At 53.3% G+C, this 22,915-nt stretch overlaps 9 protein-coding genes across 9 annotated transcripts; 3 read left to right on the top strand and 6 right to left on the bottom strand.

Annotated features, from left to right (window-relative positions):
• Nucleotides 1-117: 117 nt before the first annotated feature.
• On the bottom strand, nt 118-1,165 carry AB675_1197 (Nitronate monooxygenase; the record flags this gene model as incomplete). Its single annotated transcript, XM_018140873.1, has 2 exons — nt 118-752; nt 802-1,165. The coding sequence occupies 2 exons, from the start codon at nt 1,163-1,165 to the stop codon at nt 118-120; spliced, it is 999 nt and encodes a 332-aa protein (XP_017998077.1).
• A 311-nt stretch (nt 1,166-1,476) lies between these two features.
• AB675_1198 (uncharacterized protein) lies at nt 1,477-3,033 on the bottom strand (the record flags this gene model as incomplete). Its single annotated transcript, XM_018140883.1, has 3 exons — nt 1,477-1,710; nt 1,765-2,177; nt 2,241-3,033. 3 exons carry the CDS (start codon nt 3,031-3,033, stop codon nt 1,477-1,479), a joined length of 1,440 nt encoding a protein of 479 aa, XP_017998042.1.
• Nucleotides 3,034-4,016: 983 nt separating this feature from the next.
• On the bottom strand, nt 4,017-5,236 carry AB675_1199 (uncharacterized protein; the record flags this gene model as incomplete). Its single annotated transcript, XM_018140894.1, has 4 exons — nt 4,017-4,367; nt 4,419-4,568; nt 4,617-4,742; nt 4,793-5,236. 4 exons carry the CDS (start codon nt 5,234-5,236, stop codon nt 4,017-4,019), a joined length of 1,071 nt encoding a protein of 356 aa, XP_017998130.1.
• A 989-nt stretch (nt 5,237-6,225) lies between these two features.
• Nucleotides 6,226-10,983, top strand: AB675_1200 (ATP-dependent permease PDR15; the record flags this gene model as incomplete). Its single annotated transcript, XM_018140906.1, has 3 exons — nt 6,226-9,861; nt 9,918-9,992; nt 10,129-10,983. The coding sequence occupies 3 exons, from the start codon at nt 6,226-6,228 to the stop codon at nt 10,981-10,983; spliced, it is 4,566 nt and encodes a 1,521-aa protein (XP_017998177.1).
• A 75-nt stretch (nt 10,984-11,058) lies between these two features.
• AB675_1201 (uncharacterized protein) lies at nt 11,059-12,717 on the bottom strand (the record flags this gene model as incomplete). Its single annotated transcript, XM_018140916.1, has 3 exons — nt 11,059-12,219; nt 12,275-12,619; nt 12,697-12,717. 3 exons carry the CDS (start codon nt 12,715-12,717, stop codon nt 11,059-11,061), a joined length of 1,527 nt encoding a protein of 508 aa, XP_017997989.1.
• A 1,068-nt stretch (nt 12,718-13,785) lies between these two features.
• On the top strand, nt 13,786-14,574 carry AB675_1202 (uncharacterized protein; the record flags this gene model as incomplete). Its single annotated transcript, XM_018140927.1, has 1 exon — nt 13,786-14,574. The coding sequence occupies one exon, from the start codon at nt 13,786-13,788 to the stop codon at nt 14,572-14,574; it is 789 nt and encodes a 262-aa protein (XP_017998045.1).
• A 2,431-nt stretch (nt 14,575-17,005) lies between these two features.
• On the top strand, nt 17,006-17,575 carry AB675_1203 (uncharacterized protein; the record flags this gene model as incomplete). The annotated part of the gene is made up of 1 exon (XM_018140938.1): nt 17,006-17,575. One exon carries the CDS (start codon nt 17,006-17,008, stop codon nt 17,573-17,575), a length of 570 nt encoding a protein of 189 aa, XP_017998049.1.
• Nucleotides 17,576-18,523: 948 nt separating this feature from the next.
• AB675_1204 (uncharacterized protein) lies at nt 18,524-19,890 on the bottom strand (the record flags this gene model as incomplete). Its single annotated transcript, XM_018140948.1, has 2 exons — nt 18,524-19,117; nt 19,189-19,890. The coding sequence occupies 2 exons, from the start codon at nt 19,888-19,890 to the stop codon at nt 18,524-18,526; spliced, it is 1,296 nt and encodes a 431-aa protein (XP_017998096.1).
• A 2,270-nt stretch (nt 19,891-22,160) lies between these two features.
• On the bottom strand, nt 22,161-22,858 carry AB675_1205 (uncharacterized protein; the record flags this gene model as incomplete). The annotated part of the gene is made up of 1 exon (XM_018140959.1): nt 22,161-22,858. A coding segment is annotated over one exon (698 nt), but the record flags the coding sequence as incomplete, so codon positions are not given.
• Between the last annotated feature and the right edge of the window lie 57 nt (nt 22,859-22,915).

Consider the following 22,915-nt stretch of genomic DNA (forward strand, 5'->3'; position numbering starts at 1 on the left):
GTAGGCTTCAAGCTCCTAGGGTGTATTGTGCAAGTCTGAGTCAGTTGAGGGCGCTTCCCACGGCCTGAGACATCTAACGAAGAAATCGTTCCGTGGCCCATCTGCACGCTCGTCTATCTACAGCCTAGCTCTAGGAGTCCTCTGCGAGTTCGCCTTGTCAAATATGGCCTCAGCCTCACTTTCCATCCTCTTTGCCAACTCCTTACAGCTGGGCACATCATGAATCAAACCCGCACACATTCCCAAGCTCCACACACCAGCATCAACATCACCAGTCTCATACACGCCCTTTCCACGCTGCCCGCTCATGAGATGCGCCACATCCTTGAACTCCACATCCTGCTTCGTGTTCTCAATGTCGAATACTTCCATGCTGACCTTATTCTTGTGCAACCGGGTGGTATTCCTAAACTTCCGCAGCACGAGCACTGTGTCATTTTCGGTGGCCTTGACTATAGCGTCCTTTACCGCTTCATGGATCGGCGCTTCCTTCGTAGCCATCCACCTCGTGCCCATATTGATACCAGCCGCGCCAAGCGCGATCGCGGCCGCAAATTGCCGCCCGTTCGCAAATCCTCCCGACGCAAGATACGGGATCTTGAGCTGCTCCGCGCAAAGTGACAATAGCATCAGCGATGTCGTGTCGTATTCGCCTCCGTGACCTGCGCATTCGATGCCGTCGATCGAGATGCAGTCGACTCCCAGCTTCTCTGCCCGCAAGGCGTGCTTCAGGGTGACGCACTTATGAATGACTGAGACTGTTAGCAGGGTCCGTCTCAGCAATGAAATATCATCGCATACCTGTGCACCCATTGTCCTTCACATACTTCAGGATCTTGCTCGGGTCACCCGCAGTTTCAATAATCCTCACACCCTCCTCAACGCAAACCTTTGCATAAGCCAAGTAGTCCGGTGGATTGATAGCCGGGAGCAGGGTGATGTTGACGCCGAACGGCACAGCGTCGGGCTCGAGCATAGACCGACATTTCCGAATCTCTGCTCGGAGAGCTTCTGGCGTAGGCTGTGTCAAGGCTGTAATGAAGCCCAGACAGCCAGCGTTGGCGACGGCGGAGATGAGTTCGGCTTTACCAACCCACATCATTCCACCCTGGACAAGTGGTATTCTCATCCCAAGGTGAGTGGTGAGCCATGTGTTGATGGGCATGCTGTCTGATTCTGTGGCGATATGTGAAGGGGAAGTTGTCTGAAATCAAGGCGTGATCATACGATCGCGGAGATGTTTTGTATCAAAATCAAAATAGGTGTACTTCAGTGCTGGAGAAGGTTGATAGCCGATGAGGAGTCACTGATTGGTTCGCGATTGGCAAGCCGAGGCATAACGTACGTCCGCCAAGTCATTAGAAGACAAACCGTGAGAGCATGAAGAGCTTGAAGTGTCAGCGACTGATCTCGCCCAGAACGCGCCTTTGAGTACGACGGCGCTTCCGTGGCGGCGACAGCGACGGGGTGCGCAGCTTATAGTCGACTTGCGGGACACCTCGACGAGGACGTGTGGTGGAGGTGCGTCCGAGGAGTGACACGAATGTAGAAGTTGTCAGGCTTGACCGTGAGAGCTTGCTTGACTACAAGATTATAGTTGGGATCGTCCAATTTGATGTCAAAGTTCTGCAAAAGCATGGCAAGGACCAGTAAAGATTCTTGCCATGCGAAGGCACGTCCAATGCATGCTCTCTTACCATTCCCGAAGGGCTGCCAGACATGATCAGTACGTAGCTAGGAAATGGTATTCAGTACGGTGCTCACCTTCCATGCAGATGGATACTCGGCGCTGATGCGGTCAAAATTCTCGTCCAGCATGCGATCAGGGTTGAAGTCATTGGCATCCTCACCCCAAACTGTAGGATCGCGCTGAGACTTGCTCATTAAAAGGATGATGCGATCCTCTGGGAGGACTTGATATCTTCCACTGTCTAGAAGGACTGGTCCAGAAGCTAACTCCGGAGCAACCTCCTTCTGCAGCACAGGAACAGTCGGCTGCAGACGAGCAGCCTCTCTCAAGACCGCTGTCAGGTACTTGAGCTTACTTATATCGCTGGCTTCGATGCTCCGAGTGCCCAGAACTTCATCGATCTCCTTCTGAGCCTTGAGGTAGGTTGCAGGATGTTTCAACAAATACATTGTAGTGAACGACAACAGCCCTGAGGTCGTCTCATGTCCTGAGCTGGTCAGTCAAGAGTTCACAGTTTCATTTTCGTAGTGTTGCTTGCATGTGTACGTACCAGCGATCAGAAATGTGAGCATTTGCTCCATGATGAGCTCGTCCCTCATGACCAGGCCTGTTTTAGGGTCCTTGCCGTATATCATAGTGTTGAGAACGTCCTTCTTGTCAACTGGATTCGCGCGCCTATCGTCGATAATCTTCTGTCCGACCTCACGTAAGACACTTTGTGAGTGATCGTACTGAGCGTTGGTGCGATACATCAGCTTTGTCACGACGCCTGGCCTAGTAGTCCTGGCCGTGTTCTCGGTGAAGATGAAGTTCATGGCTTCGATGAAGGGGTGCTGACTTTCCGTATAGAATGAGTTGAAGCGATAGCCCATGGTACAGAGCGCAATTGTGTCAAGCGTAAGCTTGGTGTAGTCTTCTGTGGCGAGGATGCGGTGGTCAGAGCCTTTCCGAGCCCAAGACAGAACTAATTGATTGGCGATGTCCTTCATCTCGTGAAACATGTCCTGCACGGCGAGCGGCGCAAAGACAGGCATCAAGATACGGTGACCTTGCGCCCAGTCAGGATCTTCGTTCCTGGCGAGGAACAGTCCTTTCGGGCGTGGTCCACTTGCAACTGTTGGAGGCGGGATTTTCGCGAAGCGTTTTTCGTCTGTGAGCTCGTGCATTAAGTTCGCCGAGCTACATACCAGAACACGTCTGCCGCCAAGGACCGCCTGATAGATCGGACCATACAAGTCGGCAAGACGTTCAAGCCCACGGAGTGGCATGTCACGGTCTTGCCACATGTCCAGACTGTTCCCGATCAGGGGCAGACCCTTCGGCCCGGGGATAATGTCCGACATGTTGTCCCTAGGTGGTCAGTTTTGGTGCGTGAAGGGTCGGTTAGTATTTGCAGAGCGTCACAAGTTGTCGTGCATGGCAGGCTGTTATAGACAGACAGGAGCATCGGCCACATAGAGTGGCGTGTCCGTCGACGTGCTTTGCGGAGCTGAACTTCAGATCACGTCCGATGTTCTGTCGGTGTGGGTCAGCAACAACTTACGAGCAGCTGAGACATGCCAGGCCGCTTTGCTTTGTCGCAGGGAGTAATCAATGCCCGCGACCTTTTGGCACCTACATTATCGTCTGCTTGTTCGCCGCTACTGCTCGTTGAGAGGGTGTCTATGTCCTCAGCCATCACAGCTGCAGAGTTCGAAAGGGTCCGACTTCAGGAAACTCTCAGCTAGGGATCGACGAGGAGTCCCTTCAGCTCGATGGGGTGGATGGTCGCATACGCAGTGAAACTCCATGGCGTGGCGCGTGATGTGTGGAAGCAAAGACGTGGAGGATGGTGTGAGCTTGCCGCTGTCGGTACTGCCTGCCACTGTGATGGTGTTCTTCCCCGCTTGTGCTGAACTTTAAATCCAGTGAGCACGACCGTGGAATGCTTGGCGATTCTCAGCCTCACTTGCGCTGGAGGGTTTCTGAGTGGCCGCTAAGTAAGTTTCCCGTTTATTGTATCAACCCTGCTCATGTACGCACACAAACGTGCGCGTGGGAGTGTTCATACGCTATTTGGATGGCTGCTGATCAGTCCGATGGTCCAGACCTGGCAAAATATGACATGGTTTAGATGTCGTTGCTTTCTGGTCGTTGATGGAGTGCCTCGAAAGCAGGGAGGTACCTGGCCCTGTGCAGGGCTGCTGGACGGCCATGTGGTTGACGCGGCGCGAGCACCTCATCGGGCATCTATCGCAATCGTCGAGTGAGCGAGCACTATCTAGGCAGGATTATCCGCGTGAGCAATACTTAACATGGTCCCCGCGAATGCCAACGACCATGTGCCCTACCCTTTGACTTGTCCTTGCGTGCCATCTACTGTCTCGACGGGCCTTTCAACATCGCTACTGCCCGCTCGGATCTTCGATTTCACGAAGAACGACTTGAGCGCCCAGAACACACCATGTACGAGATCTTCTGGGTTCAGCGCATGCAGCAGTGCCTTCAGCATACTGCGGAGGTCTTTCTTCTGACCCTCGTGGCCCTTGAAGGGGCCGGAGTGCATCGTGAAATGGAAAGATGCCATGAAAAGCATGCCTTCGATGCTGAGCAAAAGTGTAGGTAGACCAATTGCAATGTCTTGGTATGTGATGGTCGAATTTCCTCGAACTTGTGTCTTCACGATGTTGAAGACAAACTATGCAATTATCACCAGGCAGCTCGCGGCAGGAGAAGCATCAGTACTCACGTTTTGTATTGTCGTGACGAGTATGAAGAGTTTGAAGCTGATGAGCTTAGCTAAAGCATTGCGGCCCTGCATGAAGGTCTTGAGCCGACGTTGAAATCTTATGATGACGATCAGGGCCCATATCGTGAGCACAAGCTCAATGACCGTGATCTGAGTAGATCAGTAAACCGTGTCTAAATAGCGACGATGGAGAATTACCCATACATGGCCTCGTCTGGCCTGAGCCGAGCTACTACAGTACCAGTCCGTTGCGACGAGGATCTCCTGCAAGATGAAGAGAACAGTGAAGACGAGCAAGTAGATGAAGAGCATCCGCCAGCATCTCTGTCCATTGTGATCAGTAAGCTCATAAAGGAAAGAGAGCTCGGGCATACCTTAAACCAACGAAGACCTTTACCCGGCTGTCGCTGTCCTTTGGTGAGGAATACCAGACCATGAAAGAACTCTTCCCGGGTATGAGCATCCGGCGCCACGTAGTTCACGTATAGCAGGAACAAGGAGACCAGTGCACAAGCTTCGTACCACTTGGATGGTGCCTCCAGATATGGTGCTGCACGGTATGCCTGAAGCGACACCAATCCGAAAAACGAATACACGAGCGGCGTCAGGGTGATCCGGAAGATCTGTCGTTGCTCGGTAGGGGACTTGTAGCGAAAGAGATGCGGTATGATGAGGACCAGCCAGAGGACGGCCGTGACGCCGAAGCAAGTCCATCCGATGATGATGGTCAAGGTCTTGAAGCTCACCGAGCCCACGACTGGTGACCCTGCTGTGTAAGGTATCTCCTCTGCTGGACACCGGGACGCCCTCTTTTCCATGGTTGACGACGATGAGAGCAGAAATAATGAAGCTCGAGTGCAAATGGAGGCCTCAGATCAGACTTGCGCGTGGGCGAAACGACACCAAGGCTGGTTGGGGTCAGTGCTTGACGTTACGTGCCGTCGCAGATCAGCAACGAAGATTCTTTTTGGTACAGTAGCGCGGCTCCCGAAGCAGAGGCTCGGCATGTCGTGAGCTGAAAGCATTGTCTGTTCATAGACGTATCTAGTAGCTGAGGCTTGACTTAATCACTTCGGATTCGCGATGGATCCCGGAACCCATGAGAAGTCACAAATGGCACTGTGCCGTTCGTAGCGCGTGCTCATGCCGGGCAACCATGTTATCTGCTGTGGTGGCTTCTAGACCCCGCGAACAGGTGTAGTCCACTCTGTATATCACCACCACGCTATTCGTCGCGTGTCGATACATACAAAGCTAGGTGCTTACCAAGGCACCGCAGAAGCGTAGCTGAACAACCACAAGGCAAGAGGACGAGGTTGGGGCAGATGGGTATCTTGGCGCCGAGCTATCACTGATTGGTTGCAGGCGGTACTGAGCTTTGGGTTTCAACTCTACCTAAGCTGTCAATCGTTCTTGCCCTAAGTCCCTGAGAACCTGACACAGCCCATTCGGGTCACAGAGTCTGTTATACGAGGTGCTGTTGCTTTGACTACCATGCTGCCTATCACAGCGTGCGTGCCCTTGGGACATCAGCAACGATGGGTGTCCCGCATGCGGTGTGGTTCAGCTGCTTCGAGGGCCTGGAAGAGTGCCACACCCTAGGTATCTATCGTCTGCTAAACTCAACTGGCGCCTGATGCCGTGAGCCCGACATCGCCACTCGATGCGGTTCGCTTCAGCCGGTGAGAAGCCGCACGGGCGCTCGATGAATTGCTGGTAATGGTCGAGCTGAAGCGCGCCTGTTCTTCTGACCATTTCGTTCTGCGAATGTTCTTCCCAGAGGCTCAGAGGTCCCTCACCACACAAGATGGCATCGAAACAGAGACGTCGTTCAAGCACAGAGTCTGATTATAACGAGCTCTATGAGGCTGCTATCCGCGATAGAGTCCGTGACAACATTGCCTCTGCTGCCGAAGCTAAGCGTCCCAAATTGGCCATTCGTACCAAGCAAGAGAATTGGTCCGTCAGTAACGACAGCGACTCCGTCCAGCATGACGAACTCACACAGGTGGCGACGAGTCTCACAACTGGTGTCGGCTTGGTGCCTCAACGTCTTGCCGCCATAGATCCTCGGCTCGACCCCCGTGGCAGTTCTTTCGATTTCCGCTTCTGGATTAAAACCTTCCTATGTTTGATGCGTGAAGATGGAATTACACGCGCGAATGCGAACATCACTTTCAGGTCGCTTTCAGTGACTGGAACATCGTCTGGGATGGCAATCCAGCCGACTGTGGCTTCGCTCTTCACAGGGTTGTTCAGACTGCCCCATATATTGTCGGGCCGCAAGCCGCGAGATCCTACGACGATCCTACATACAATGGATGGTTTCATCGGCACGGGCAAGATGCTGTTAGTTCTTGGTAGACCCGGAAGTGGGTGTACGACCTTTCTCAGGACAATCTCAGGGCAGCTGAGCGGACTGCAACTTACACCAGAATCAGTCATCAAGTACCAAGGTGTCGACCAAGCCACATTCCTCAAGAACTACCATGGCCGCGCTGTATACAACCAAGAGTCTGACCAGCACTTTCCGCACTTGACCGTGGAGCAAACGCTCGAGTTTGCTTGTCGAGCGCAAACGCCACAGGCTCGACTGGAGAACGTGAGCAGGCCGATGTACGTCCAGCACATGGTCAATGTGATGCTACGAATGTTCGGCCTTACACACGTAAGGGACACCAAAGTTGGCAATGACTATATACGCGGAGTCAGCGGAGGGCAAAGAAAGCGGGTTAGTATAGCTGAGATGGCATTTACCAGGTCTTGTCTCGCGGCATGGGATAATTCGACGAGAGGCCTTGACTCTGCTACCGCTCTGGACTTTGTGCAGCACCTGAGAACATTGTCAGATCTTGCCGGTATCACTCAGGCTGTTGCTGTGTACCAAGCGAGTCAGAGCATGTATGACACATTTGATACGATCTTGTTACTGTATGAAGGACGTCAAATCTACTGCGGTCCAGTCCAGTCAGCTCGGGCGTACTTCATTGGAATGGGCTGGGATGCGCCTGCCTCTATGACGACGCCGGACTTTTTAACATCTATCACAAATCCTGTCGAAAGACGGCCCGCGGAGGACTTCAAAGGCCCGCTGCCCCAGACTGCGGTCGACTTCGAACAACAGTGGCTCAATTCTGAGCAATACCGGCTTTTTAAGACAGAGCTAGAAAACGCCGAATCGGCCTCAGATCCGGACAGTCATCTTGCGGCTGTGCGTGTGGCACATCGACACGCACAAGCCCTGCACACAAGAGCAGGATCAGCATACATCCTCTCGATACCAATGCAGATCCGTCTGTGTTTGCGCCGATCCCTTCAACTTCAACTCAACGACCGTGGCGCAGCTATAGCTCTCGCTGTCGGTCGGACTATACTCGCATTCATCGTGGGATCCATTTACTATGGTCCTGTCAATACGACCGCAAGTCTTCAGTCTCGAGGATCTGTCCTCTTTCTCGCCACTCTGATGAATGCCCTCATGGCAGTCACAGAGTGTGGAGCCTTGTTTGCTCGACGGCCGATCGTGCTTAAGCAGAAAAACTTTGCTTTTGTACATCCCGCAGCCGATGCATTTGCTGCTTACGCTGTCGATGTGCCGAAGACCTTCATTATCTCAACACTGTTTAATGTTGTCTTTTACTTTATAACCGGCCTCCGTCTTCAGGCATCATCGTTCTTCGTCTTCTTCCTATTTAATATCATCTGCACGCTGATGATGTCTGCAATCTTTCGCACAATTGGCGCTGTGTCAAAACAACTTGCTCACGCCTACGCTATTTGTGGCATGGGTATACTGGTGATGATCATCTACACAGGCTTTGCGTTGACAACAAGCTACATGCATCCATGGTTCCGATGGATCAACTACACAGACCCAATTGCCTACATCTTCGAGGCACTGCTGGTGAACGAGGTCCACGGCCGGAGTATTCCCTGCGCACCCGAAAGTCTGGTCCCAAGCTATCCGTCAAGTTCCAATTTCGCGTGTGCTGTGCCAGGCGCGCAGCCGGATACGAGGGTTGTCAGTGGGGACGCATGGGTCAGTTCAAGCTACGGCTACAGCTACTCCCACCTCTGGAGGAACTTGGGTATCGCCTTTGGATATCTTTTCTTCTTTATCACAACCTATCTTGTTGCTGTCGAGATCAATCCTGGCCTTGACACACAGGCTCAACGACTCATCTTTCGCGACCGCAAAGCTGTCAAAGGTGCTTTCCAACACGACCCAGAAGCAGTATCGGTGCATACAGAGACCTCACGCGACAAGTACCGCATCAAAGAATTGCCCCGCAGCGGATCAGATTCCCAGGTAGCACCCGAGAGACACTCGAAAGGAGTTCTCACTTGGGAAGACCTCACGTTGGATATTCCTCATGATTCCGGGACGAAACGCTTACTTGATGGTGTTAATGGTGCCGTGACGCCGGGAACGTTAACAGCCCTTATGGGAACTTCCGGTGCTGGAAAGACGACACTGCTCGACACGCTGGCGCAGCGCCAAAATGGCGTAGGCAAAACCACCGGTACCATCAAGATGAATGGTGCGGCGATAACACCGTCGTTCCAGCGAAGTATAGGGTATGTCCAGCAGCAGGATCTGCACCTGTCTACAACGACAGTCCGGGAAGCACTCCGGTTCTCCGCTCTTCTGAGACAGCCTTCCAAAGTGTCGAAAGCCGACAAGCTTGCCTATGTTGAGTCAGTCATTGCTCTACTCAACATGAATAGCTTCGCCGATTGCATGGTAGGTCTACCAGGCGCGGGGTTGAATGTGGAGCAGCGGAAGCTCTTGTCTATCGGCGTCGAGATGGCGGCCAGGCCTGAGATACTCTTCCTTGACGAGCCTACCTCGGGATTGGACTCCCAAAGCTCGTGGACTATCATTGCCCTTCTTCGCCGACTGGCAGATAATGGGCAAACAATCCTAGCGACAATACACCAACCTTCAGCGCTCATATTGCAACAATTTGACTCCATACTGCTCATGGGAGCTGGAGGGAGGACAGCGTACCACGGTCCCTTGGGCAAAGATGCTTGTACTCTTACCAAGTACTTTGAGAGCTGCGGAGCTCGTGTATACATGCCCGAGGAAAACCCAGCGGAATATATCTTGTCCATGCTCAACGACGGATCGAAAGACTGGCATCAGAGCTGGGAAAACAGTCAGGAGAAGAGTGCTACCAAGTCCAAGGTGCAAGTTCTTGCCGGCAACAGGCCGACCGAAGCTCAACCCGATCTCGAGTTTCGTGGCAAGTATGCCGCATCTTTCGTGACACAATTCCGACTGGTCCTGGGACGAACGTTTGTTTCGTATTGGCGGAGCCCAGCATACATATTTGCCAAGCTCAGCTTCGCGATTTTCGCATCTTTGTTCATCGGGTTTACCTTTTATCGCCAGAATTCTTCCGTGACTGCGATGCAAAATTTGATTTTCTCGATATACGTAAGTCAAGCTCACATCGTTGCATATCCGGTCAATCTGCTGACAAAGGGCTTCAGATGGCCAATCTCATCTTCTCTACGGTCGTCCAACAAGTGATGTCCCGGTTCATTCCGCAGCGCGATCTCTTCGAAGTCCGCGAGTCACCTTCCGAATGTTTGGCTGGCTTCCATTGTAGGTCATCCCAGCGTTGCTCGGCCCATCTGGCGCTTTTCATGGCCTGTCACCACACTAGCTCCAAGCCTCACGCGATGCTGACTACATATCTAGTCTCCTCTCCCACATCCTCGTCGAAGTCCCATACCAAGTCTTCGCCGGCATCATCATCTGGGCATCCTGGTACTTCCCCATATTTGGCGCCCTTCAGCCTCGTCCTCTCAGGGTCTCATGCTCGGCTACTGCATCGAGATGATGATCATGTCCTCGACCTGGGCGCAGCTGCTCATCTTCGTCATGCCCAGCACAGAGACCGCCGGAGCCATCTCCAGCATTCTGTTCACCATGTGCCTGCAATTCAACGGCGTCTTGCAGGCACCGAGCGCCCTACCTGGGTTCTGGATTTTCATGTATCGCATTAGCCCCTTTACCTACCTCGTCGGCGGGTTAGCCGCTGTCGGCCTTGCGAACCGTCCGATCACGTGTGCCCAGAACGAGCTAGCTCGTTTTGATCCTCCTTCTGGGCAGACTTGTGGCGACTACATGCAAAAATATCTTGCAGGAGGTGCCCCTGGACAACTCCTCGACCCAAGTGCAACCACTGGCTGCGAGTACTGCCCGATCCGGAATGCGAATCAGTTCTTAGAACGCTCCTGGATCTCGACCTCGGACGGATACCGAAACTTGGGCATTCTGTGGGCATACATCGTGTTCAACGCTGCCGCCGCTATGGGTCTGTACTGGCTCTTCCGCGTCAAGCGATATCGCCTTAGTCATTTGTTTAGGCGAAGGTCGACTCCGCGGAAGGCCGCCTCGGCAGCAAGCAAGGAGAAGGCAGAGACTGCGGAAGAGCAGGGGCAGGGCGCCAGGAAGGGGAAGATCAGCTTCTATGTCGATCTTTACGGTAGGTTGGCCTGGATTTCGCTCAGGAATATTGGGCATCGAGCTTCAGGTAGCGCTTTTGTTTGATCAGTTTGGTCGTCCGGTAGCTTTTTAATGGTATGGGTCATAATGGATTTGCAGTCCTCATGCCAATTCAACATCTCATTCTGCTTTGGTTGTCCAAGACCGCGATCGCCAGATTCTGTACCACAGTCTGGACAACGTCGTTGCGGCCCATGCTTGCCAGAGCTTTGCCACATCCGCCGGATTCCACGAATCTTGTGTCCACCATGGACCCGAAGAATACAACAAGACAGTGCTATGCGCATGCTCAGGTTCAGCATGGACACCGTCAAAGCCAAGGTAGCTCCTTGTTACGTCTTCCTCGAAGTGCTTTTGGCGCTTGCCGCGAGTGAGATGCAGGAAGATCGGGATAATGCAAGTCTTCAGCCAGAACCCGAATCTACCCATCTCCTTTACGCTGTGAAAAACAGCCATGCTCTCCTTGCATGCTGCCTCGATCCTTGGTCGACGGAGCGTTTCATATGCCTCGAATGCCTTCGTCACCTTGCTGGGGTCCCACGAAACGCCTGTATCACGGCCGGCCAATTTTGCCCAAAGGCACCGAGCAAACAGAACACCATGCTCAATAACTATTCCAGTGCTCTCGCCCTGAGGCGGCATGGCGTGTGCTGCATCACCAAGCAGCATTGCTCGTCCACGGCTCCAGCGTCCTGCTCCGCCATTCTCCACCATGTAGACCGGCCACATGAACCACCCTTCCACCCTTGACAGCCAGTCACTGACAATGGGTAACCGGGTGTTCATTCCAGCAAACCGCTCAAGCATGTCTTGCTTCACGCCTTGCGCATCTTCGCCTTTTGCTTTCCATCCGTCTCTACTGCCGACGTCCTCCATGGTGATGATCGCGCCCACATAACCTTCACTCCTTGTCTCTTCGTGATAGCTGGTCAGCAGCAAGCCTTTAGGTGCAAAATTGAGTGCCGATACTTCGAAATGAGCTGCGGTTCTGTCTTCATCTGTGAGTGGTAGAAATCCGAAGGCGTTCGACACCCCAGTGTATAGCTGCTTGCGGTCTGGGTCGACATGACTATTCCGAGTGAAGGAGTGGACTCCATCGCAGCCAAGAGGCAGTGAGCCTGTGTAAGTTGAAGAGTTGCTAAATGTAGCGGTGATGCCATCTGATAGTGGAGACTGTTCGATCGATAGACACCGGTGGTCGAGATGAAGTATGATAGCGGGGTACGTTGAAAGGGTAGCGATGAGGGCATGCATGAGATTGGCTCGTGTTATGCGGATTGCCTGTGTAACAGAAGGTAAGACGACTCGCATACCCAATGACCGCGAAAGTACCTACCTTATAAGGTGGACTGCCAATACCTTCGTCATTCGGACCTCGAAATGACGACTCGGCCAATTTGTTGCGATGGTGTATGGAAAACACTTCGACAGCGTTGACTGTGATGCCGTAGCGGCGATCGCGTATTTTCTGGTATACGCCCAGATAGTCGAGCAGTCGGAGCGCATTTGGTGTCAAGTTGATGGCACCGCCCACGGTACCAGGGTGTGGCCGGATCTCGCAGATATCGATTTTAGGTGTAACATGCGCTGGCGCGAGTTTTGACAGAGCCGTGGCTGTGGTCAAGCCTGACACGCCCCCCCCCCCCCCCCAAAATGAGGATCCGATTGTTAACCATAGTGGCTGTATCGGTGGGTTTCGCAGTGGTGCCAGTTTCAGATTCAAGATCAGGAGGGTGCTGATGATGGATGACTACTTACAAGGCTGGGCAGGAGACACATCTTTATGTTCAGGTGTGTCGCTACTGCGCCGTGTTTTGACAGCGGTCCCAAATTCCCCGAGGCTCGCGAGTGTTGTGTGACCAGAAATCAGGCGTGACTGCCTACCTCCTAATAACAGTCCCACAATTGACCTCGATATGGGAGTGAATTGACGCCGCAAGCACCTTTATCGAGCCAAGGAACGAGTTTGGGGCCGGAACGTTGTCAGCTGCAGATAAGATCACAGTGTGGTGTATCCAATAACGATAGATATCTCAACGATTAGGTCTGACAATGACCATTCGCCGTTGGGTCCGCTACAGAGCAAACGGGTGAGCGTCTCGAAAATGGACTTACCTTCTAGCAGTAAGGCACCAGTTGGTCGTACGCCTTACGCCCTCGTATAGTCGTTCATCTGGATCTGTCTGTGGCGCAGCGGAAACAACTTTCATATGATCTTATAAGCACGCAGACGGACAAGAAGGGGCGGACTCAGGACAAGCAAGCTGCCTTATTGCCCTCCCCAGTATCAGTCTAGATCATTGTAAGGTAGCACCGTACGAGCTTTTGCCCGAGGGCGATATTGCTTGCCAGTGCACTCCACGATAACTTGTACACAAGACAGTCGTGAGCCTCTCCGGCCCATACGTATCACTGATCAGTATGGCGCGCGCTGCCTTCCTAGCTGGATGTTTCTGCAGTACCGGATGATCAGGGAGTGGACTAAGAACTGACACTCACGATCCATCGCAGCCCGTCGGCCCCAGGTGCAGGAGCACATCACGTCGGTGTCGCTTTGACGAACATAAGGTGTCTTCAGGGCACAGATGCTGGGTGTTCTCAGGGCACAGATGTCGGGTTGAGCCAGTGGATGCAACGAGACAGTGTGGCCGTTGGTAGGCACCCTCGCACTTGCAGGGAACCGCACACAGTGAAGCATTCAGTAGTAACTGCTTCGCCGTAGTAATTTCCGGGTTCCGAAGCTAAACCTAATTTGCTAGTGGTCCCTTCCCCTGACGCCTCCTCCGCATTCATCGGCTCTTGTTTTCACCATTCTTCCACTATCTCGACAATCTCAAGCCACATAAGATGGAACCGACGACGTGGAACCAAGACACCGCGCTAGAATGGCATCACACATACACAGAATGGACATATCTACATGGCAGCCAATTCCAGAGTGTTACGGAACTCGCTGATCACCTTCGGCGGCTCAATTCGCGCTTCGCCCAGCTACAGAGAGGTTCACGTATGACTAATGCTCAGATGAACAGCCGTTTCCTGACACTGTGTGGCCAAATGGGTCACGAGGAGATGGTTCGGGATTTGTCCCTCAAACAAAGCAAATATATGTTCTCCGGAGATGAGAGGTCTTGGACGTCTTTTGACGAAGTCGTGGCTCGATTCATCAGCTTTGAGTCGTGGCAGCGTGGAGAGCGCAACGGCGCCACCAGGCAGCAGAGCAATGAGCAGCGGCCTCCACGAGGTGCTTCCCTTGAGCAGCAAATGAATAATGTCACCCTCAACGGCCAATCCCAACGACAGCAGCCATCGCCTTCGTGGGAACAGTCAGCACCCGCGTATACGAATGACAACTCCTCGGACTACTATCGGGACGAGAAGCCACCCATTCCTGAAGTTCGAAAACAGCCCGAAGTGCAGAAGCGACCTTTGCAGCGATCCGGCACACAGCGAGCCTTTGATTTCATGGCTAGGCAGTCTCAGATGCCTCAGGTTCCTGTTCAGTCAGTGCATGACCCAATGCCAGATCCTGATGACCTCGCACCACCTCCTTCATTGTTGTCGCCGAGGGAGATCAAGGACAAGCGCAGCAGTCGGAAGTCTATGAGATACGACACCGAAGAATTCATGTCGTGAGCCATGGACCATTTCCGTGCAGACATGATTTATGCAGGCCATGAAGCGCGGAGCACTTCGATTTACGGCGCGGGCCTCGAGAAGCCGTGCATGCATAAAGCTTCTCAATGTACCATGTACAAGCATCTGGTAATTTGCTTCAACACGGCGAAGCTTTAACGCATCTCTTGAGATAAGCAAGCGAGATTTTGTACCACCTGGGCATTTTTGACATAACACTCGCTTCATTATTGCTGTCGCACTCAAACCGACTGACATCTGGAGGTGACCGAATCTGGCCATTCACTCCATCGAGACCAGAGTCCGTTAAGTTCTGAGTCCCATGCACGACCCAGCAGCAGGGTGCCGTAAAGGAATGGAGGACGCTACATGACACTCGGACGAGAATTGTGGATATCGCAAGCTGCAACTTTTTGGCATGCATATCGTTGCTGCCCGCGAACCTTGCCCGCGGGTTGAGATCTTGGACTGCCCAGGGACTTGTACTACTATCAGGCAGAACATAAACTTAGTTGTGACTATCCGCGTAGTGGTCGCCCGCCTCACTTTGGGAATTTGTACTTTGCTCGGGTGAGATCTTGAATCTGATCGATCAAAATGCATCCCCGATTCCCCGCTTATCATCTGCATTTCGAGAACACGGATCCGGCGCTATGTCTCGCGGAGATCAGCAATTCGCGTCCCCCGGAAAAATAGTTCCAACCATTGGGCTTGTATGACTGGCTGCCATTGCTCCTCAGCCCTGACCATTTCTAGCGTTGTGCGTTTTGACAGCTAGCAAAGGACGTTGGTTTACCCGGGTATGCACATGCCGTGTAACCTCAGTAGCTGCGGACGTCTCAGACCCGCATGACGCCTCAAGCCTCTACACGCGTCGTCTCGCGGGCACTGCGTCTGTAGATTACTAATTTGTCTTTTGTTCAACATTCGCTCACGGGAGTGCATGAAGTCCGCGTTCCCAGCCGCTTGGACGCGCGCTACTGCAAGTGCGAGTCGAGATCTCAACCACTATCACCACGCCTTGACCAAAACAACTTGGAATGGCAAAAGTTTGCCAAAAGCCGCAATCTGTCGGGCCTGATGATGTCTCCCGGGCGGGATCATCAACCCAATCTATGATATCGCGGGTATCCAGCTTCGCCGAGCTTCCGCTACTGCTAGACTAAGACCCGGGATGGCGTGCCTTCCTGGTCGACTTCGCGCTACGGGCGAGCCATTCGCTACACCTCCGTTTGGGCGTTATCGCGAAATACCCATCTGCGTCGTTGAGAAAGCCCACAATCTGCTACAACCCCGTCTTGTTCTTTTAGATTGCTCGAGTCAGACCTAAGAGGTTACATAGGCATCGAATCTACCTAGGTAGTGTCCCATCCGATGGCGACTCTATCAGTTCATGCTTTACGCATATCCTCTCCAGGAGAACAGCACTAGTGTCCTATTCGCCATTCTTCAGACGAAACTTTAACGGATGATCCACCAATGTTCTGCCAGAGGTCCGTGCCGTCGGGATGTGTCCTTCAGGTGGAGTGATCATTTCGTCCTCATATACCACGAAGTTCCAACCGATACCCACTTGCGAGACTACAACGCCGTAACTCGGTGAGATGTATGTCTGTGGACGACAACAATGCTAGCGATGATGGACCAACGGCCTCAGCGACTGCCTGATCTGGAACCGATCACACTTCCTTCCTTCCGTCAACTACTTACGTCTCTCGGATCATCCACCGAGGCTCATCAATTCCCTCGGGATGGGATCAGCAACGACCTGGGCCCAATGACATCGCCGCTTACATCGAGTCATGCATCGACGGGCTCGAACTCACTAGCTGAATTGCAGCGTTCTTTCGTCTCACAAGGCTCGTCCTCACTCAATCGCAGGTCATGGTCTTTCGTTGACGAGTACAACGCGGGGTCAACAAGGACTCTACAGCCACGCCCTCGACATCGCTCGTCGCGATCAACCTCTTCAACTCCGTCCGTGAGCCTGCCGGAGACTGATCTGACCCTTGCCGGGAAGCCACGAAGGAGGACGGCACAGGCATGTCGTCGATGCCGAGAAATGAAGCTCAAGTGTCGTATGCGGGGAGAGGATTCATGCTCGAATTGTGTGCGACGAGGGTCGGACTGCGTGTTTGCCGACCCGCCTTCTGGCTTACGCCAGTCACGGAGCAGGCGAGCTGTGAAGGTAGAGGGTCAAACCGAGCCTTCCGCTGACAGCAACAAAGCAGTCAATGCTTCTGCTTCTGTTCGAGGCTCGAAAGCATGGCACTCTATAGCTGCGTCCGCTAGTGTTCCCCGTCAAGAGCTCGTGACATCTCTGAGAGACCCGACCAGTAAGCCTGCAAGCGGAGAGTCAACACCGGCGACTGCTGGGATAGCTTCACCGACTCAAGCAGCCACACACGATAGAATCAAAGCTGACACAGCCATGTCTGATGCAAAGGTAAATCTGCCCGTTCGGACGCTGAGCCAACAACCAGAGACCGACCACGCAGACTTGAACCTGTCTATAAATACCGATCCTTACAGACTCTATCCAGATCTCGTGGAGACATACACTACAGCGTTCTACGACCATCTGGACAACATCGCACCCACCTCAGACCACGCTTCCTTCCTCCCAACTCGCGAAGAGTTTCTCCCGCGGGCGCAACTCACCACACTGCAAGCTATCAAGCAGAGAATCTTGGTCTTCGCCGTCGTAGCCGCCGGCTCAAACATGGTCGCACGCGGACTAGTGACGCCAAAACCGGCATCTGAACCAGAGGTATACTTCACCAAAAGTATCGAGAAAGCCATGAGGGCCAGGCAGGCCGCGGATGAGCGTGCAGCGGCGGTTGAGGCTAGGCGGCACTCCAAGGCGTTCCGGCGGGTTTTGGAGGAGGCATTGAGCAAGACGAAGTATCCATTCGACGAGATCACTGTGCAATCGCGGCTTGTGCTGAGACTGATGGACGAGGAACGTTCAGATGGATCTGGCACTGACGAGGGTGGGTAATGTCGATAAATATCTGACCCTCTAGTACCAATGGAGACCAGCAGGCCGAGGAGCATCACGTCTGACGACGGCATTGATGCATACATAGCGGCTACTTCTGTGTAGCTTGGTCGTAGAAGCATCCGTCGAAGCAACCAGGGCTAGCCGGCGTATGACATTGCCACAACCGGCTCGAATGTACGCATTCTCAATGATGGCGTGTGCCGATATGATAAGGTGGATTGTCGACACCGGCTCCTGCAGCTCTTTAAGGCCTTCCCGGTGATCGTCAATTTGGACAGCGCGGATGCACGAGGTCGTGCCTGACAGCTGTCATGAATATCTAGCTTGGACGATCTTCGAGATCGACACTGCGGATCTACGATCTCCGCCGTTGGGAACAGGAAACGTAATTCCGCCAAACTTCCTCAAGCCTGCTTCGATAAGCTATGCGGCTCACTCCTACCGATGCCTCCGATGAGGAAGACCCTGATGAGCTTATGTCGCTCTGCGCTGTGTTGTGTCACTTCATCTTGCAGGTCAATGAAGAAGGACTTCCTCGGCTACTACAAGCCTCCTACAGGGCGTGCAAAGGAGTGGACGGTCCCTAAGGGCATAAATTTAGAATGATTCGTGCCATCTCTAAATCTATGAAGTGGTTGTCGCGCGAGTACATGAGTATCCAAGAGTGTGTTGAGACACTTCAGTCCTACAAAGCATTCGTAACGCCAAGCCCTGCCCTGAACAAGTAGTAGGAATGGTGCCAGCACTTGGTCTTACCCGAATCCTATGACTTACGGACCCTTGCTGACCTGGCCCGCAACCTGCGTGAAACTGATGAGTTTCCGATCCAGAAGGTGAGCTTACTCCTTTCGGACATCGCACTGTTGCAACGCAATAACCTCATAGATATCTCCTCAGCGGCTTACGCTTACATCCACTCCCCTTCTCCGCCGACCTGATAGCCACCTAATGCAGATGTGCCTCGTCGACATGGTCCATCCACTCAATCATGCTTGCAAATGCAAACTTTGGGCTGGCTTTGCCATCCTCACTAAAGCCGACACACCCCTTCCACCAGCATTCGTATTGCTTTGACTCATTGACTCTCACAGCGTCGGGACCGTGGTACCTATAAATGTGTGTTCGAAGAAGTGCGAGATTGGGCAACTCACGACCGCAGCGAGGAAATCGACATTTGTTGATGGCATTCTGAGTTTGAGGTACGGCGGGAACTTCTTCGACATCGGAGGCGTGCTTGGTACCTGTGCCGGCGTCTGGGCCGTCTTCTGTGTGAGTTTGAGGCACGGCGGGGGTCTTTCTGACACCGGAACCTGTACCGGCATCTCGGTCGTCAGCGTCAGCGCCGTCTTCGTTCCGAGTCTGCGGCGCGGAGGCGGCGTCTTTGACACCAGAAGCTGAACCTGTATCTGGGCCCTGAGCGTGTGTACTGTCTTCGTTCTTGACACCACTGCTACTTTTGGCAGCTTTCCTGGTCTTGACAGCCTCGGCATCGTAGGGGAACGAAACGCCATACTCTTTCTCGACCACAGGTTGGAATCTCTTGCGGTGATGACGTAGGCCTGCGTAAATCGTAAGACTGCCACGAGACATCCCGGAGACAGTGGATTCACCGTCGTGGTTTTGGCCAAATTCCGTACCCAGGCTTTCAACTCAGCGTCTTTCTCAATGACTGTGTGGGGTTGGTTGGGTACCGGAAGTTGAGCGAGGACATAGAACACAGCCTTTGACCGGTCACCGATCGTTGCGAATAGGATGGGGAAGCGAGTGGTGAGCGCGTCGGTTGCGGTCCGCTTGAGGTGGTTGAGGTTTTCATCCACGGACGACACCACATCGATGTTCGAGATGCAGGGGTAGCAATCGATAGGATGACCCTGCGTGTCCATGTCGACCAGCATGCCAGCCACGTTGAATCGAAAGTGAACCCGGGGAGCATTTGGAACGTTGTCGAGCAATTGATGGGCAGCAAGAATGTTGCGCATATGTGCTTCATCATCAAAGAGAAGACCATTGTTGGGATCCGGACCAGATGCGTGGATGGAGGCGCTTGGGGCCGCAGCAGCAGCATGTGCAATGTTGTTGGAAGCACTTGTGGGATCGTGGTTCAATTCCGATATGGAGATCTCCTGGGCATTCTCGGCCTCAACAGGCCTAGCAAGCATGCTGGCAGGCGAGATAGCATAATATCGACGCAGATCTGGGACAGAGCCAGCACGAACTGTGTCCAACACTTCCGTCACCTCTCGCTTTTCTCGTGATGGCGCGTTACCAAACATAAGCATCGTATGCTCATCCGAGCCCAGAGTTGGATGCATGTCGGAAGGGAATGCCACTTGCTGTACAGAGTTATGAACAAGAGAGAGAGAGAGGTATCCTTGTCTTGTACAGTAGATGCGGCCGTTGCTTCTTGACTACAAAGTCGTTAACATACACGAAGTGAGTCAGTCTTTTAGAAGGACTGACGTCGTGCTGGTGTTTTGTCGCTTCGCAGGACCTTCGGGCTGCAGTGGACTGCCTGGCCGCTTGCTCGCATCTCTTGACGCGTCTTGAAGATTGCTCAACATGTTGGCAGCGGCGGTGTAGCTTGCTGGCGATTTCGTCTATGAAAATCAGTACTGACACTAAGTGTCTCGGCTTTTGAGTGGACTTACAGTATCGACAGTCGGGATGACGACACTCGTTCGAGTAGAGCGGCTATCGGTAGCGGCTCTCGACCCTAGTACACACTGTCTGTGAACAAGGATAACCGGTGGTGCGAGAAGATATTTGGCGGACGAGGATGAAGCCGAAGAATTTGAAAACCAGATTTCGAGGTTGCTGGGCGAGTTCGGTCGAGTCACGCGTTGAAGTCCCTCTGCTTCAAACTTTCACGGTTTCACCTCGCGTAAATCTTCGCGGAATCTGGGTGTCGCCTCGTCGCGGTCTCAAGTGACACGGACAGGCCTGTCATCGCAGACTCCCCCAGATTTCATGTAGCTGACAAACCCAATCCGAGACTCCCCCACAGTCTGTTCACACCAGTCTTGAAAGCTGAAGGGTAGATGCCATCGGTAGCACGATAGTGATGGGGTAAGGCAAGCGCATGAACGAGAGAAACATTGCCTCCCAGCTACGTAGGTACATGGGTGTTGATCACGCCGGCGCATAACAGGAGGCATTGAGACAAGATATGGGCGTTGATGCGCCAGAGATGGAGCTGGCCTCAAGCTCGGCATGCTTGGTTCACTTGAAACATTCCCTTTGGATGTCGACAGAGATTGAAGTAGTGAAGCAGTCATGCGAACCATCGGGAAGGCGCGAGTCATGTGGGGCAGCCATATGCCAAGTCATGACTGGTGCATACGGTCTGTGCTCCACTATATCAACAACCAGACTCTTTCGCATCAGCCGTTCGACTGTTTGTTTTCTTTCTCAAATTACTTTTGTGCATTCCTTTGCTACCATACTCGATCTTCTCAACAGCATTTCGCACACCCATCGCTACATTGGCCCGTCGTAAGTCGCACTCGCTCGCCAAGAAGTCATGATGTCCTTCATCAAGCGCGGGTCGCCCAGCATTGACAGACAGCCAGCAGAACTTATGCTAATGAGTTCGCACACAGATCATGATGACTCGAACAACGCTAAGTGCACTTTTCCTTGGTTCCTGGTCACAACATCCTCTCCATTTACACTTCATTCAGGGAGAGACCTCGTGGTTAAGAATGCCGAGCTCCTGCGAGGTGGTGGTCTATCAGTGAATAAGCCGCGCGTCTGAGCGTACGAGTGGACTCGACACTATGTCTGAGGTTCCACTCGGTCAATCCCTGGGTTGATCAAGTGCACATCCTGTTCCACGAGTCAAGTGTCAGCAAGCGGTCAAAGTGAGTCCCGCCTATCTGCCCCTTAGATGTTCAATTTAACCAATGCGACAGGGTCACGGAGTAGCCCTGCCCATTCACGGCCACGAGGGACTCTTGGATGGTCTTTGTCCCAATCTTTCCTTCGTTCCTAGTCGCAATGTCCTCTTCATTTCAACTTTTCCCCGAGTACGCATCCAGGGAGAGACCTTGTGGTTAAGAATGCCGAGCTCTTTCGAGATGGTGGTCTATCAGTGAATAAGCCGTGCCTATGAGCGAAACGAGTGGACTCGACTATTATGTCTGAGGATCTAGTCGGGCACATCCTGTTCCACGAGTCAAGTGTAAGCAAGCGGTCAAAGTGAGTGCCTCCTTCCTTCTTCCCGATACATGTCTAACAGGTTCAACAGGGTTCTTAAAAAGGAGTAGCCCTGCCCAATCACGGCCACGAGGGACTCTTGGATGCGCGGGTCACGTGACCTTTGTCTCTTGGGAGACACTCGGTGCTATATCCGGCGGTGGCATTGCGCCTGCCGCCCATGCTGACTATATGTGTAGTAGGCCTGAGTTGATGAAGCCTCCGAGCTTTACTCTCTTTGCTCAGGTCTTCCCATTTTTCATCGCAGTTCGACTGGAAGCTCAGGGGCTGCGGGGAAGAACACTGGCTCAAGCGTCCACTGTATTACAAAGGTGTGCACATATCCACTGGGCAGCGGACCTTTCTTCACCCTGACACGAACGTAGCTTCACGATTGCTTCCCAGCCAAAGCGTCTCGCAGCACGTCCTTCACCTCTTTCGCCTCTCGACCAAGCATCCGCCTCACACAGCCTCCTCCTGCATCAGCAAAGGTCCTCTCCTCCGCGCCACCAGCAATGAACCCATCCAAACCAGCAAGAACAGGCGCATAATTCGCGTCCAAACCTGCAACCTGAACGAGCTTCTGCGCCAGCTGATCGACAGTCAGATTGACATGCTCGACCGGCCTCTCAAGAACCTCGGCCATCATCTCCGCAATCTCATTATACGTGACCGGCTGCGGCCCAAGAATGAGATACTGCTGTCCATTCCCCTTCACCTCCCTCTCGCCAACACTAGCGCTCTCCTTCTCCTCCGACTCCAACCAATCCCCCTCCGGCAACCTCTCCGCAACAAGCACCTCTGCCGCCACGGCCGCAATATCCCCCACGTCCACAAACGGCACCCTCCCCTGCCCCGTCGCACTATACACCCTCCCCTCCCGCATTGCCGTTCCCCAATGCATCCCCCCACTTCCCTCCAAGAAGTTCTGCGCGAACCAACTCGGACGCAATACCGCGTACTGCCCCAGCCCGCTCTCCTCGGGTTTGGAGGATAAGCGGTCCAGCAAGGCGTGGATCTGGCCATGCGCGGGCCCGTTGATGGGGATGAGGGACGAGGAGAGGAAGACGATGCGTTTGAGCCCGCCTGTTGGCGCGGTGAGGTGGAGGGCGGCGTGGATGAAGGTTGTGGAGGGTGGCGGGG

The sequence above is a fragment of the Cyphellophora attinorum genome, assembly GCF_001299255.1.
Source record: "Cyphellophora attinorum strain CBS 131958 chromosome Unknown Contig20, whole genome shotgun sequence".
Taxonomy (NCBI): Eukaryota; Fungi; Ascomycota; class Eurotiomycetes; order Chaetothyriales; family Cyphellophoraceae; genus Cyphellophora; species Cyphellophora attinorum.